Source organism: Trifolium pratense, linkage group LG7 (genome assembly GCF_020283565.1).
Source record: "Trifolium pratense cultivar HEN17-A07 linkage group LG7, ARS_RC_1.1, whole genome shotgun sequence".
In the NCBI taxonomy this organism is placed as follows: Eukaryota; Viridiplantae; Streptophyta; class Magnoliopsida; order Fabales; family Fabaceae; genus Trifolium; species Trifolium pratense.
In genome coordinates, this window is record NC_060065.1 from 1385832 (window position 1) to 1400868 (window position 15037).

Below are 15037 nucleotides of genomic sequence, written 5' to 3' on the forward strand. Positions count from 1 at the left end.
ACCAAAAGAGAAGTATATCTTGAATTATGTTTTCTCATTTTAATACATTCAAAGATAAAAACCAAAAGAGAAGTATATCTTGAATGATATTTCTCATTTTAATTCATCCAAAAAGAATTTGAGTAATTCAAGCAAATATTTCAACAAAAGAGAAAACACTTAAATTGCTCCCGGATCTGTCTGAGGTTTGTCTTCTTTTTTGTTCTTCCCAGTTGGTTAGTCATCGTTTCTTGTGTGCGCGGCTTATATTGCAGAAATCCTAGTAAAAAGGTATAATCAATTTGGCCTAGTTACAACAACAAATCATATATTGTTAAGTTATAAATCCCTAGTATTTCTCTTGATTCCCTGGGTAGGTAAAAGCAACAAAAAACGTCAACCAAAATTGAGTATGAAGACACTAATGTTTGTTTGAATGCAAATTTCCAACAGAACGTTCACCAAAATTCTGTATAAGCTACAAACCGGAGCTTAAATTCCGATGCAAGTTCAACATATTTCAACCATAGAAACAAACAGGCAAGCGAAACTCAAAACTCACAAAAGAGCTACTCTCCGAACACACATAATTCGCACAGAAATGTATAGCAGCAAACAAAAGACACTGTAAATTGAATCAAATTAGAGGTTTTCAAGTTTTCACAAAAGTGAAAAATATAATTCACAAACAGCATTATAAATCAAATGAAACACAGAAAATTGTATCAAATGTATCAATTTCCATTGGGTAAAAAGTAACAGAATACTTAACAGAGAACAAGATTCAACTCATACATCATATTAAATCAAGTTCTCAATATCAAACAAACCCTAATAATACGAAACTCTTCCTCCTACTCTTCTTGATGCTCCAACCTTCTTCTCACCAACAGTAACAGATTTATCAAATCTTGAACCACCACCTAGAGGAGGTTTCTTATTCTCCTTAGTCATACTTCTAAGCATATACCTCGGCTCACTAACCTCGGCCGAATAAGCCGCAGAAACAGATTTTCTCATACTTCCAAGTTTTCTTGCAGTAGTACTCTTCTTTCCAGATTCAACAGTAACGCCAAGAGCGCGATGAGGCACCTTAGGTTGCTTAATACTAGTAGTATTAACATCATCAACCATCACTCCTTGTTTTCTCTTGAGTCTTTCGTTCCTTCTTGCAGAATACTCATCATAGAATCTTCCTCTCTCAAATAGAACACCAGATCTAGGGTTACAAGAATTGGTTATTCTGATTTCTTCAGGATCTGGCTTTCCAAATTCCTCATTAACCATTCTTGATAAAGCCCTAAATTCACAAGCAATTGTGCGGTATTCAGGTCTCAGTTCTGGAGATCGAACCAGTTTCTGAGATTTGGTTAAAGAACCTGTTTCAATTATCAAATTCATGAAAGAAAGAAAAAACGGTTAATAGAAAAATTCAAAAATAAAGATTGAGATTTAGAACTTAGAAGTATTCGAAGAAGAATCAATCAAACCTGGTGGAGTTTGAAGAGAGGCGGAGTCAAGAACGGTTCGAGTTCGAAGACGCATCGGAGATTTTGGGATGGGACGCGGTGGCCGGAGTTGAGATTTCATGGTTGATGATGAGTGGTACATTGCTGAGAGACAAAAAATGAATATCGCTGAAAATGCTGTGTGGATTTTTTATTTTATTGGAGCAAGGGTTTGAGTTAAACGGATATAGAAAAGAGCGTCTATAACGGTCATATTTTTGGATCCGACGGCTGACGTTGTAGATTTGAAAAAGTGATTATTTCTCATTATTAAAATCGGATTTACTACCATATTGGGCTTTTGTCCATTTTCTTTTCTTTTCCTTCTAGATTGGGCCGGTTACAAAATTTGTTAATTTTTTTTGTCAAAGTAGTTTAGTAATAAAAATTTACCCCCTTCACGTCGAAAAGAAGAGTTTATATTCCGACCCTTAAATATTGTAGTATTTCTACCAACCAAGTTATGTTTATGGGAATAGTTAAATTTTGTTTTTATTACTACTGAAAACAAATGTCGATCAATTATGTGTGGCTTGAAATGATGGTTTTACATTTATAAAACAAATCATGATATATAAATAAAAGTTTTCGGTTTAACTTCTTGAATCCGAACAAGATTACATGGAAATCGTTGTATTATTCAAACTGACGACCAATTATTTAACTCATTTCATCTTAATATTGCATGATATTTATTTAGTGCTTTTTATTGTTTTACCTTTTTTTTTTAATGGCATGTGATTCTCCTTATTAAGTCCAGCGTCAATCATCAATAAATCAACTAATGATTGGTCAATTACATGATTCTTTTACCTAATCTTTTTAAATGGTCAAATCATTTGCATTGAATAGCTTGTTTGACTTTTCTAAACCTTATGAAACATAAAAGTTAAATAATAAAGTTTATAAAAATTTAAAATATCGTCATTTATCTTTTTATGAATTATGAACTAATCAATCATAAATCATCATGTATGTGTATTTGTTGAAACAAAAAATTGACATACAAACACAAAAACCAACAACTACATCATATTTTCGAGTTTAAAAAGAGATTGATGAGAACATAAAACAAAAATTCATGCTACTTGGAGTCTGGAGGTGTGCTTGAGTGAAAATTAATTTTGATTTAAGGAAGAAGATGATAATGAAGATATTCATATTTTCATACATTTTACAGATTTCTTTAAATTTCAATAAAAATTATTTTTTTTAAAAAAAAGATTATTCCCATCTTAGCATTTCTTTTTATAAAAAGTGAGAAAATAATGTATATATACACGTTATAAAAAATAAATGACTTAAAAAAAAATTACGCAACAAAAAAATAAGATAAAAACTTAAATATCATAAATGACCTTTAATATAATTTTGAAAAAAAAAAACACAAAAAAACTAGTCAAGTAAAAGTAAAACAATTAAAAAAAACTTGTATTTATATACTGCCAGTGCCAACAAACAGTCAAAACTCAAAATTGAAGACCAGAAAAAGAAGGACGGCATATAACCGATACCTGTTGTTTAACCGTATTGCATCGACACCGTTGAACATGGGAATGAATTATTAGAGAGACGAAGTTTAATAAATAAATAAATAAATAATAGCATAAGCAACAAGAAGAATGATAAAGTAGTTTCCATAAATAAAATAAAAGAAGAATGAAATGATACTGTGGATCTTGCTGCCATGGCTGATCTTCTTTCTCTTTCATCTTTTCTCTTCTCCATCATCACCTTCTTCTTCTTCTATTTCCTCTCCGTTCATGGCGACAATTCCACTCAATCTTCAATTACGCAAATCAATTACGATCTCTATCATTCCAGGTTCCACTCTCTCCACGCATATCTCTCTAGATTCAAATCACCGCTTTTCTAATTTCGTAATTCAATTATGCAAATCGATATGTTATATTTTTCTGTTTTCCTTTCGTAGTTCAGATCGTGTTTTTAGTTATTTATCGTTTAATTTCAGTTACGGCTTATGATCTTGTTGAATGAATTATGAATCTCAATCGATAGTTTATTAGTTTTGCTTGCTTTGTTTAGGAATTAATCAATTCATTTAAATTGCTTCTATGCACCTTATTCAATTTCTTAATTGTCACGCTTTCTGCTATGTTTTGAAATTGATATTATCATTTATTTTTTTAATTTGTTTTATGGAACACCGAAGTTAGTAATTATTTGTTAGATTAATAATTTTCTCCTTTGTCCGGATTTGAATCCAAGACCTCTAACGCAACACGGAAGTTAGTTGATGCGGTATTGTATTGTAAGCTATTTGGATTGTTCAGTCATATTTGTAAAATTGTTTATTTGTTTGTTGTTGTGGATTTTTGCAGTAGAAATTTGATGGATGAGATCAAGGAAATGGTACATCGTCACTCGGATAGACTCTCTGTGAGTCATCATCTATGATGTGTTTAGATTTGCTTTTGTGTGTGTCTTGCTATTTGAGTATATGTAGTTCTTATTTTCATCTTTGATGTTTTAAATTAGATGGAGAAGGTGAAAGCTGGAAACAAAGGCTACAGTGCTGAGATTGCGGTGGTTACTTATTGCAAGGGAAAGAAAGATAGTGCCGAGAATCCAAAGCTTCGGATCCTTCTCGTAAGATTTCTACATTCATTGGTATTAATAATAACAGGCGTTCAAGTTAAAAGTTGATTAAGGTTGCAAATAATTGTATAAGAAGTTGTGATGGTATTATAATTACAATATGGTGTTCTTTTACGCAAAGCTGTAACTTGGCATGTAGTGGATAGTTTTCTCAAATTGGTTATTCTGGTTTTTTTGACAGATGATTCCTTGTCTTCCAGAGTTTTGGACAGCATGGAAGGGAGCTGATTACCTCAGAACTTGCTTTTAGGATTATGTCTATTCTTAGTGAAGAAAAACATCTACCTGGAATGGATGAAGCTTCCTTAAACAGTATCCTTGACAAGGTTGTAATAAAGGTAAGTCAAAATTTTGCCATAATTGTGCGATAATCTTGAAATCCATTATGGAACTGGGCTCTGACTATTAAGATGCTAATAATGTTCCGTAATCATATATGTGAAGTATTACAATTATGTCCCAATAGTTCCACATTTGATTTCGGGTGTATATTGAAGTTTTAGACTTGGACTTGGGAAGACATTTTAATAAATGTACAAAACAAATATGAGAATTATGTGCATTTGTGGTATAATTGAATTAACAGGAGAGATTTATTATCTTCATAATGTTGATGTCTAATTACTTATAGGTGGTTCCAATGGAAAACATCAATGGTCGCAAACTTGTTGAGGGTGGAGATCTCTGTGAGAGAAGAAATGGTATTGTATTTCACATTTGTGATATTTAGTTTAACAATTACTAGTTTTGAAATGCATGAGTTTATGTTATGTGGTAGGCAGAGGAGTTGATCTCAACCGGAATTGGAGTGTAGATTGGGGCAAAAAGGAAAAGGTTTGTTACACGTCTTTAATCTCTCTGTTGGTACTGTAATTTTTTTTAATTAATTGTGCTTTTACTGTGTCCATTGTTGACTTGCACCTTAGGTTGCGATAGCACTATAGTGTGGCACTAGGAGAGGCTTTAGCTAGATGACATTTATCATTCTTCTTTTTTTTTTTTTACGGGAATTATCATTCTTATTGTTATCTCCAATCTATGCAGTCGTCTTTCTTTTCCAGCAAGTCAGCAACATCTCAAAAAAAATTAATATATTTTTATAAGCTTTTAATTCATTATTGTTATTGCTCAAAACGATAGGATTATGACCCATATGAGGAGAATCCGGGAATTGCCCCATTTAGCGAGCCTGAAAGCCAAATAATGAGGAAACTTGCCGTATCATTTGAACCACATATATGGGTCAATGTGCACTCTGGAATGGAAGTAAGTTTAGCTAATCTTTCCCTGTTTCTAAAAATTACAATGATTGTTCCCTTGTGTTTCTTATCTATTTCTGATCTATATAATTTTAGATGTGCACATTATATAACCCAAGTAGGAGTTAGAATTCTTAATTGAATTGCTGATGTATTTAATAGATAATCTCATAGATTCTATTAGTATTGAGCATCAATTTTTTCCAATGATAGTCCTTTACTTGATAGTTAAAATATATAAAGCTGCTAATCCTAATTGCTGTTTGTGTCTGGAAAACTTAAAAGCCACCACGTTTCCCAATATTATGTTGAAAAACACCATAATACTCTATCCTTCTTCTTTAGCAAACTATTTTCTTGAAATCAAAATTATGCTTAGACTCCCCCAAGATTTGTGATAATTTTATGCAACTGAAAGAAAGGTGATAGAAATTCTTGATAATCCCTTTTGGGAACAGAGGAAGAATAAGTCTAAATATTAGTTTAGGATAGGCATGCATTATTGGCATTACAGTACTTGACCCTTACCAGTGGTGGATCCACATTTGGCAATATGGAGGCATGATTGCACTCAATTTTAAATATTAATACTGCAGTTGTTAGGTTGTCATTTAATCCTTGTTTTGTCTTTAAAACTTTGGCCCTTTATCATACTATATTTTCTTATGTGAAGTACGTGATATTTCTCGCCTCTACTACCAAAATACTACTATGTGCGTATGTCTGAGGCTCTTACTGTGATTGTTTACTACTATTGTTGTAGTTGTTGTTCTTGCTACTCTTACATTACTTGACAGTATGTTTACTTTTATGTGCATGTATACTGAGATAAGAGTAAGACACATTGTGTGTAGATTTTATCTTCGTTTATATTGTTGTTCTTTCTTCTTATAAACCAAGTCCCTTTCCAACCACCTCTGCAGGCTCTTTTTATGCCTTACGATCATAAAAATACAACACCCGATGGATTGCCATTGCAACAGATGAAGTCATTGCTTGAAGAAGTAAATCAGCTTCATTGCCAAAAGCGTTGCATGATTGGGTCTGGAGGTGGTTCTGTAGGGTTAGTTGTTTTTCATTTGAATCTGATGAAAGAACTGATAGTCTGATACAAATTTTTCACTTGGCCAAATGTCGGGGGCTTATATATATTTGCATTGTTTCGTGTCTACTTTATTTTTATTTTTTTTTATTGTGTATGCATCGCAAAATATGGCTTTTTGGTGCCTCAAATATGCTACTGCTTTTTATAATTGGAAGTTGCAAGTGGTAGCGCTCTGCACCAACGTGTTAGAATGAAAATTGTAAATTTTGAAAGTACAACGTAGTACATGATCTGTATTATATGCTTATATGCAAGTGGTGCTTCAGATTTACTAGTCTTGAAGCAGACAAATGCCTTTATATTATTGTCTTTAGTTTATATGTCAATCCTTCCTCAAGTAAGAACTTGCTTATCCAGGTATTTTGCACACGGGACAGCAACCGATTTCATGTATGACGTTGTGAGGGTTCCCATGGCCTTCACCTTTGAGGTATGTATGTCTATGTCTGCTGGACCTCCTCCCAATTTGTATTAGCAAATTTGATTGTTGTGTCCTAACACCTTGTATTTACTTCCAGATATATGGTGATGTAACAGCTCCATCAAGTGACTGTTTTAAAATGTTCAATCCCACTGACCTTGCTAGCTACAATGTATGTTGCTTGAAAACTTCTCAGCAATTATCACTTCATTCCTTCTAAGTTTATTTGAGTGTGTTTTCCTATTCCTTTACTTTCCAAGTGATTTCTTAGAAAAGTAGAACAACATGATCCTAACATTTGACATTATCATTTTCAGAGTGTTCTCGATGACTGGTCTGCAGCTTTCTTTACAATTTTTAAATTGGGGCCACACCAGCTTGGTGAGATCCAATCAAAAGCATCTGTTGTTAAGTTGGATAAGTTGGTGTCAATAGATGAATATCTAGATGGGTATTTGATGGAGAGGAGGAATAGATACGGAAAAAAGATGGAGGTACTTGAGCTTGGAATGCAAGAAATAAGAGCATATTATAGGCTCTTTTTACTATCTTCAGTTTTACTATTGTGCATGTTCTGTTCTAGAATCTCAAAAACTAAGTGCAGTAGACCAATTGTTTCTGCTATTTCCCTTTAAAATTAGGTCATAGAAGAAACTGTATATCCAATTTTGAGAAAAAGCTTGTAAGTTAAATTGTTGTCTGTATTACTCTGTAATGCACCTTTCTTCACAGGTTATATATATATATATTCTGATTCTTTATTGTGCCCAACGCAGGGAATGATCGATTGTTGACTTATGTTGTAAAATAATGAAAAATTGTGCAGCCTATCCCACACAAGTGATGTATTCGCACGATGGCAAGAGTTGTGTTACATATAAAAATAAAAATATACATATATCAGAATAAAATTCAGTTTTTGTTTCTTTTTGAGTGGGTCTTTGTACACCTTGTATCTTTTCCCATCTTTAATAAAATTCATTTTAGCCTCTTAAAATAAAATACATATATCCATCTAATTTTAGATGAAGAAACCATTCGATCCATAACCTCGTAGATTGCATTAAAAATTGAAATATGGTATGATTGTTTTTATTTAAGCTATAACTTTTTTTCATAAGCTGTCAAGGAAACATTTCGAAATATATCAAAGATAATAATATATGAACATATTGTAAGCTTTTTCAAACACTTGCACAAATATTTCTATGGTATAATATAAACATAATCTTCTTTGACAATCAAATATAAGATAAACTGTAAATAAACTCCTCTTTCAACTCTTATTACAGAAATCATCATACAACTGAATAATCATCATACAACTCTTATTACATTAGCGATGACATATTATCATGTTTTCACTTGAATAATCAGTTTCAATTTTAGATTTTGACAGACAAATCTATCTTTTCCAAGGGAGTATTGCTTGGAAATTAGGGCAAAAGACCAATTTTACATATAATGCAGATTAATTTCACGGTTCAGCACAAAGACCAAACCATGATGCAGTTGCAGCGATAACATTATTCTTTTAAAAGCCAAAGCCTGGCATGCAATTGTAAGCAAAGAGATAGCAACTAGCAAGTTGGCACTAACCTTCAGAATTAGAACCACATATACCAGTTGACCAAATTCGACTCTTTGTTTATTTTACCAAATTCAACCCTGTATAGGCTTTATTAATGTGCCCTATAATTTATGATCTCAGTGTTTGTTTCATGTATCTAAGAGCAGAACGCAGCATTGCTCTAGCTTTTCTATCTGGAGTGCATCCAGACATAATCATTTCTTCATAAACTGCTGGAACCTGAAACCCAAATCATAGTTTGTGCAATGAAGCTGATTGACCTTAGGTGACAAATAAACTATCAAACAAGATATACAACTTCTACCTTAGGTGACCTTAGCTGATATATTTTTTATTAGATATGATGTGGATGGTGCTTAACATATCAAAAAGAATGGACCCAGACCAATTAATTACAAGTTAAAGTATACGCTATTTTTCCTTGATTATCGACACCATGAGTCACCGTGGCTTGGGGACTACATACCAATATAGACAACAGCTACAGAAAAATATCACACACAATTGGAACTCTAAGAACGTTGTGGCTAAAAACCTATGACAAATTCCTTTGACAAGATGCAAGACTAATCGTTATGAAAACATAAGACAACAATTGAGTGCTCTAATGGTATATTTACATACCTTGTGGAACTTGTCAACACGAACCAAAGCTTTCATGAGTGTAGTATAGGTAACTACATCAGGTTCCATGCCCTGTAGTACACCAACAAATAACATATAAATTAGGACCTTTGGCCAGAAAAGGAGAAAAAACATAGGAAAAAGAACGTACATTTTCTGTCATGTACTGCAATACAGCAAAGGCTTCAGCATCTCTTCTATCTTCACCAAAAGCATTGATTAAGGAATTGAGAGCTACGAGACTGGGTGTAAGACCCTCAGCTGACATCTTCCTAAATGCATTTACTGCTTGCTCGGACAGACCCTGCCCAAATTCATACAAAATATTACCAAAATTACTAACTAACCATTCCACACATCAAATATGAGTTAAATATAAGATATTACGGATACAAGTATGGTGCATTTTCCACACAGTCCAGTAGCCAAATCCTCATTGTGTTTTACAATTCAATAAGAATACTAATTATTCGAATAATAACATGCATACATACCCTTTGTGCATAGGCATTGATTAGGGCATTATACATGGTAGAAGTTGGCTTGAATCCCATAGATTTCAAGACCTCAAGGAATTCAATGGCATCATTAAACCTTCCAGACTTTCCATATATATCAACGAGAGTTGTATATGTAACAACATTGGGCAACAATCCTTGGCTCTTCATTCTGCTCAACAAATCACTCACTTGTTCCCATCTTTCCTGCACCCCCATAGAATTAATCATAATGTTATAAGTCGTAACACAGGGTGAATACCCACTCTGCTGCATTTCCTCAAACAATTCCTCAGCCCTCTGGTGTCGCCCGGACTTACAATGACAATCAATCAGTGTATTCCAAGTAACTGTATCCGGTCGAATCCCTTCAGACAACATTCGTTCAAATGTTGCCATCGCATGATCAATACAATTATATTTCCCAAAAGTATCAATCATTACATTGTAAAAATGTCTATCAGGTTGCACACCACAACTCTTCATCTCTTTCAAAACCTGAAACGATTTCTGCCACTCCCCTTTATCCCTATAACTCGCCAACATTCGACTATAAATAAACGAATTCGGCTGCAAATTACTCGCTTCCATTTCTTTCAACACAATCCTTGCACTCTCCCATCTTCCAGCCTGCGTGTATGCATCAACCAACAAACTATAAGTATATTCATCGGGCAAAACGCCACACGTCTCCATTTGAGAAACAACAAACTCTGCATCTTTAAGAGAACCGGTTTTCACATGACCTCTAAGCACTGCATTATAAGCCCTAGTTCTTGGCTCCAAACCATTTTCTTTAATCTCTTCAAACAACGCCTCAGCTTCAACTGTTCTACCTAAATTTCCCAAAGCTAATATAACCGAAACAAGCGTTCCCGGTTTAGGACTCAAACCTTTACCCTGAGCAACAGCAAGAAAATGCATTGCTCGTGTCGCATCACCGGCTTTCGAAAAACCGAGAATTATATCATTCAAAAGGTGACCATCAGGTTCAATCTTATCCGATTCAATTTCAGCATAAAGCTTTTGAAGAAACGGAGAATCAATTCTATTGGAACGAGTTAGGGATTTAATAATTGAACTATAATTAATAAAATCAGGTTGAAAACCGTCACGGCGCATTCTAGACATTAGATTAAGCGCTTTTTCAACATCACCGTTACGAGCACAAGCACTGATTAATGCGTTATAAGTTAACGGAGTAAGAACCTGTTGTTGAGAGAGTAAAAAAGCTTCGTAAAGCTTTTCGTTTCGTCCAAGCGCGTGAATGAGAATTGAGTATAGAAGCTCGTAAGAGAAACAGAGGTTGTGTTTCTGAAGCCACGTAACGACGTCGTATGCTAGGTTGATAGATGAGGGAGATGAACATAGGGATTTAAGAAGCGCGTGCCAGAGTGGAGCTGGTACGGCTCGGTATGACTCAGCGAGTTCGAACTCGGTTGAGTTGAGGGAAGTTGGAGAGAGCGAGTTGTTGTTGTTGTTGTTGTTGTTGTTGTTGGAGTTGGAATCGTTGGAGAGGAAGTTGAGGAGAGGAGTGAAGTCATAACTGCGGTTTTGGAGGGAAAGAATGTCGTTAGGACCGTCTTCTATGATTATTGGTCTGGCGGATGCGAAGGAGGAGGAGGAGGAGGCGGCGGTGGATGGAGGTAGTTGAGAGATGGCATGGTGGTGGTAACGGTGGATGGGGAAATATTTAACGCGAGTTGAATTGAAGGGTAACGGAGTAGCAGTTAGTTGTGGTGGCAAAAACACCAACATGTTAATGTGTTAAGTTATCATAAAGAAAGAAAAATCATAAACAATTGTTAAGTTATCTTGATGGAAAGAAAATGAAGACTCTCCCTCATCGACTCCAAGTGGATCAAGCCTTTATCACCACACCTCCACACAAACATGCCTGGCCGGTAGCTTCAGTCCTTCGACACTAATAATTTTGATATTTTTATTGGTTGAGTTAGAATTTATGGATATGGGCATTTCATTTTTTTTTTTTTTTTTTTTTTTTTTTGGTATAGTAGAGGGCTAACGCCCAAAGGAAATGAAACTACATAGTTAAACGAACATTCCTAGGCATGCAAGCCCCAGATATGTCGTGAAAAAGAATTCTCTGAAGCTCCCTAGGGGGAGACTCGATAAAATGAACATCAAAAGAACTTAGAGAGTAACTGAAATTAGCAAGCCAATCGGCGCTTCTGTTTCCTTCGCGCCTAATGTGTGACAAATGAACTTGCCAATTTAAATCCAAGATTTGTCTGATACGACTGACCAAAGTGGGTATGTTTCCTTTAAAGTTGCTTTTCTTTGTCACCATATCAATTAAGACTTTAGAGTCACTTTCAACATGAAGATGCATGATCCCCTCTCTACGAGCAAGGTCTAGTCCCAAGTACATGCCCCACATTTCCGCATGGAGAGCATCACAATTTCCTAGTTTTCGTGAGTAACCCTTTAGCCAAGTGCCATCTGAGTTCCTCAACAAACCACCACAACCAGCAAGTCCCAGTCTATCGTTATGAGATCCATCACAATTGAGTTTCACCCACCCTTCCCTAGGGCTTCTCCATCCAATGAACGTAGTTTCATGTTGATTATCACTCCACATATTGTGGCGACAGTTGTCAGTCTCTGTAGCCATCTTGAGAATAACATAGGTAGGGTCAGTTGGACGTTGAAAACCTTCTTCAAAAATTTCTTTGTTTCTCCAGTTCCACAGGTTCCAGCATGCTACCATGAAAGTCGAAGTCCAATTTAGGTCATGAGTTCCATGGAAATTGTTGGTTATATTTTTGAATATCCAATCCCTGCAAGATAAAGAAAAAAAATTAGAACTCTGATTAGAAGGCACTAATCTAAGCCATACCTGTGTTGCACTAATGCAATCTCGTAGCACATGGATGACTGTCTCGTCTGCTGCTCCACAAATATTGCATAAAGGAGAAATACCAATACCCCATCTGCTCCTACGGTAATTTGTAAGGATACGTTCATGCGCCGCCATCCACATAAAAGTTTGTATTCTATGAGGTCCTCTCCAAGCCCAGATGGCCTGCCACTCCCCCTCTATAGAGTGAATATGACCACGCTGTATATTGTAAGCACTTTGAATCGTGAAGTGCTTCGTGTTCGTTCCTCCCCACCCTATCATATCTCGACCATCCAACTCATTAGGGGGTGGAATGGCTAAAATCTGGTAGGTCATGCTAGTTGTCAAATTCTCATTCAAGTAGCTTTGGTTCCAGTCCCCTTCCGGATTCAGAATATCACGCACATTTAGAGTTGTATCAATGATTGTTTGGCTGCTAGAATTAATAAGCGAGGTACCATCTGGAATCCACTTGTCCAACCAAAAGTTGATTGTATTGCCATCGCCTAATTGCCAAACCATATTTTCTTGGAATTTATCCCAAATATCTGTTAAGGCTTTCCAAAGAGGGGAATCATAAGGTTGAGAATTTATGCTGAATCGGAGGTCTTTATTCCTACCATACTTGCTATAGAGGACTCTACACCACAAATCATTAGGATTAGTGATCAAGTTCCAGAGCATTTTCATAAGGAATGCCTCGTTCATTTGATGGGGGCTCTTGATGCCTAGACCACCATTCTTTTTTGGAAGGCAACAAACTTCCCAATTAATCAAATGTGGCTTGCGACGTTGATCAGTATCCCCCCATAAAAAGCTTCTTTGTATTTTCTCCATCTCATCACACAGAGTTTTAGGAAGTCTAGCATATTGCATATGATAGTAAGGGATGGAGCTGAGAACAAATTTAGATAGAGTGAGTCTACCAGCAAAACTCAGACATTGTTGTTTCCATCCACTTAGTTTGTTTTGAATCTTATCAATAATATGACGAAATTTTCCCCGTGTAGTCCTCCCAGGTGCAATACTATCCCAAATAGGTATCCACTGTAGTAGCCTGAGCAAATCCTGTATGATGCAAAATATCCTCCCTAAGTTGTTGATCCACATTCTTGGAGAAGAAAACTTGAGTTTTTTTATTATTAATCTTTTGGCCAGATGCTTTACAAAAAAGCTCTAGACAATGCATCACACAATGTGCCTGTTCAATAGAAGCCTCTGCAAAAAGAAGAAGATCATCAGCAAAAAGGAGGTGTGAAATTTGAGGGCCAGATTTACCTGCTCGCATCGGTTTCCAATACTTAGCCTCTACCTGATCAGCAATAATGTGAGACAAACGGTCCATACATATAACAAAAAGGTAAGGAGATAGAGGGTCCCCTTGTCTAATGCCTCGAGAAGGGATAAAAGTATTAGTTTTTTCACCATTCCAAAGAATTTTATATGAGGGAGAATTAATACAATGCTTAATGATGTTAATAACCTTAGGAGGAAACTTACATTCAGAAAGACAATTTTCAATAAAATTCCAATTGAGACGGTCATAAGCCTTCTCCAAATCAATTTTAATAGACATAAACATTTTTTTACCATTCATCCTAGACATTGCATGCATCATTTCTTGGGCTACAATAATATTATGGTGAATAGTTCGCCCTGGAATGAAGCTAGATTGGTAAGGAGATATGATATCGTTAAGAAATGGTTTGATCCTATTAACAATCACCTTTGTGATGATCTTGTATATCACATTACATAAAGCAATCGGGCGAAATTGAGAAACTAACTCAGGCTTGTCAACTTTAGGTATCATCACAATAAGAGTATTATTAATTAAAGAGATTAGTGAGGGATTTAACCAAACCTGATTAACATACTGATAAAGAGAATCTGAAATAGTTTCCCAACAATTTTGGAAAAAAAGAGCAGGGAAGCCATCTTCACCGGGAGCCTTAAGGGGACCCATGTCAAAGAGGGCTTTCTTGCACTCAGTCATCAGAATCGGAGAGTTCAAAGAATCGTGATGACCATCAATATTCATCGGATAGGTGGCCCATGAAATGACGTCTTCACGAACATGCTCCTCTTCATGATATAAATTAATATAAAAATTTCTTACCATGTCTTTGAGTCTGTCAAAATCCTCAACCCACTCACCGGACTCATTACGTAAAGTAATGATTTTGTTACGCCTCCTTCTGATAATGGTTTTAGAATGGTAATACTTCGTGTTACGATCACCGTCTGCAATCCATTGACCTCTAGATTTTTGAAACCAAAGACATTCTTCTTGGAATAGAGTAGTGTCAAGCTGCTCATGAATATCTTTTTCAAGGGATTCGAGAAAATTACTGTACCCATAGTTGGGGCTATTCTGAATTCCATTCAATCTAGCCAAAAGCTCTCTTTTCCTTTTAAAGATGTTTCCAAAAGTCTCTTTGTTCCATTCCTTCAAATGACAAGTGAGATCATCAAGCATGTGAACCATATCCGTCCCTCCATTCCACCTAGCTTTAAGAAAATGGTGAAAATCTTCATGAGTGATCCAAGCAGCCTCAAAACGGAAAGGAC

The 15037-nt window shown here is 35.4% G+C and overlaps 3 protein-coding genes across 3 annotated transcripts; 1 reads left to right on the forward strand and 2 right to left on the reverse strand.

Moving 5' to 3' along the window:
• Window positions 1–699: 699 nt before the first annotated feature.
• On the reverse strand, window positions 700–1659 carry LOC123899289. The gene is made up of 2 exons (XM_045950393.1): window positions 1470–1659; window positions 700–1358 (listed from the first exon to the last, which is right to left on the reverse strand). Exons 1-2 carry the CDS (start codon window positions 1588–1590, stop codon window positions 811–813), a joined length of 669 nt encoding a protein of 222 aa, XP_045806349.1. The 5' UTR covers window positions 1591–1659; the 3' UTR covers window positions 700–810.
• Window positions 1660–2951: 1292 nt separating this feature from the next.
• Window positions 2952–7648, forward strand: LOC123899291 (carboxypeptidase A6). The gene is made up of 11 exons (XM_045950395.1): window positions 2952–3311; window positions 3830–3887; window positions 3987–4097; window positions 4307–4444; window positions 4738–4807; window positions 4885–4940; window positions 5247–5372; window positions 6289–6428; window positions 6828–6900; window positions 6989–7063; window positions 7209–7648. The coding sequence occupies exons 1-11, from the start codon at window positions 3175–3177 to the stop codon at window positions 7524–7526; spliced, it is 1302 nt and encodes a 433-aa protein (XP_045806351.1). The 5' UTR covers window positions 2952–3174; the 3' UTR covers window positions 7527–7648.
• Window positions 7649–8149: 501 nt separating this feature from the next.
• Window positions 8150–11554, reverse strand: LOC123899290 (pentatricopeptide repeat-containing protein At5g42310, chloroplastic). The gene is made up of 4 exons (XM_045950394.1): window positions 9601–11554; window positions 9258–9410; window positions 9107–9178; window positions 8150–8701 (listed from the first exon to the last, which is right to left on the reverse strand). The coding sequence occupies exons 1-4, from the start codon at window positions 11359–11361 to the stop codon at window positions 8591–8593; spliced, it is 2097 nt and encodes a 698-aa protein (XP_045806350.1). The 5' UTR covers window positions 11362–11554; the 3' UTR covers window positions 8150–8590.
• Window positions 11555–15037: the final 3483 nt, after the last annotated feature.

Bases quoted from the DNA above. Each gene is read 5' to 3' on its own strand.
- LOC123899291 (XM_045950395.1), top strand. From the start codon at position 3,175: ATGGCTGATCTTCTTTCTCTTTCATCTTTTCTCTTCTCCATCATCACC. The intron at 3,312-3,829 runs GTTCCACTCTCT...GGATTTTTGCAG, and splicing joins TACGATCTCTATCATTCCAG to TAGAAATTTGATGGATGAGA. The intron at 4,445-4,737 runs GTAAGTCAAAAT...AATTACTTATAG, and splicing joins TTGACAAGGTTGTAATAAAG to GTGGTTCCAATGGAAAACAT.
- LOC123899289 (XM_045950393.1), bottom strand. From the start codon at position 1,590: ATGTACCACTCATCATCAACCATGAAATCTCAACTCCGGCCACCGCGT. The intron at 1,359-1,469 runs GTTTGATTGATT...TAATTGAAACAG, and splicing joins CTCTCTTCAAACTCCACCAG to GTTCTTTAACCAAATCTCAG.
- LOC123899290 (XM_045950394.1), bottom strand. From the start codon at position 11,361: ATGTTGGTGTTTTTGCCACCACAACTAACTGCTACTCCGTTACCCTTC. The intron at 9,411-9,600 runs GTATGTATGCAT...GAATTTGGGCAG, and splicing joins TCAATGCCTATGCACAAAGG to GGTCTGTCCGAGCAAGCAGT. The intron at 9,179-9,257 runs GTACGTTCTTTT...GGTGTACTACAG, and splicing joins TGCAGTACATGACAGAAAAT to GGCATGGAACCTGATGTAGT.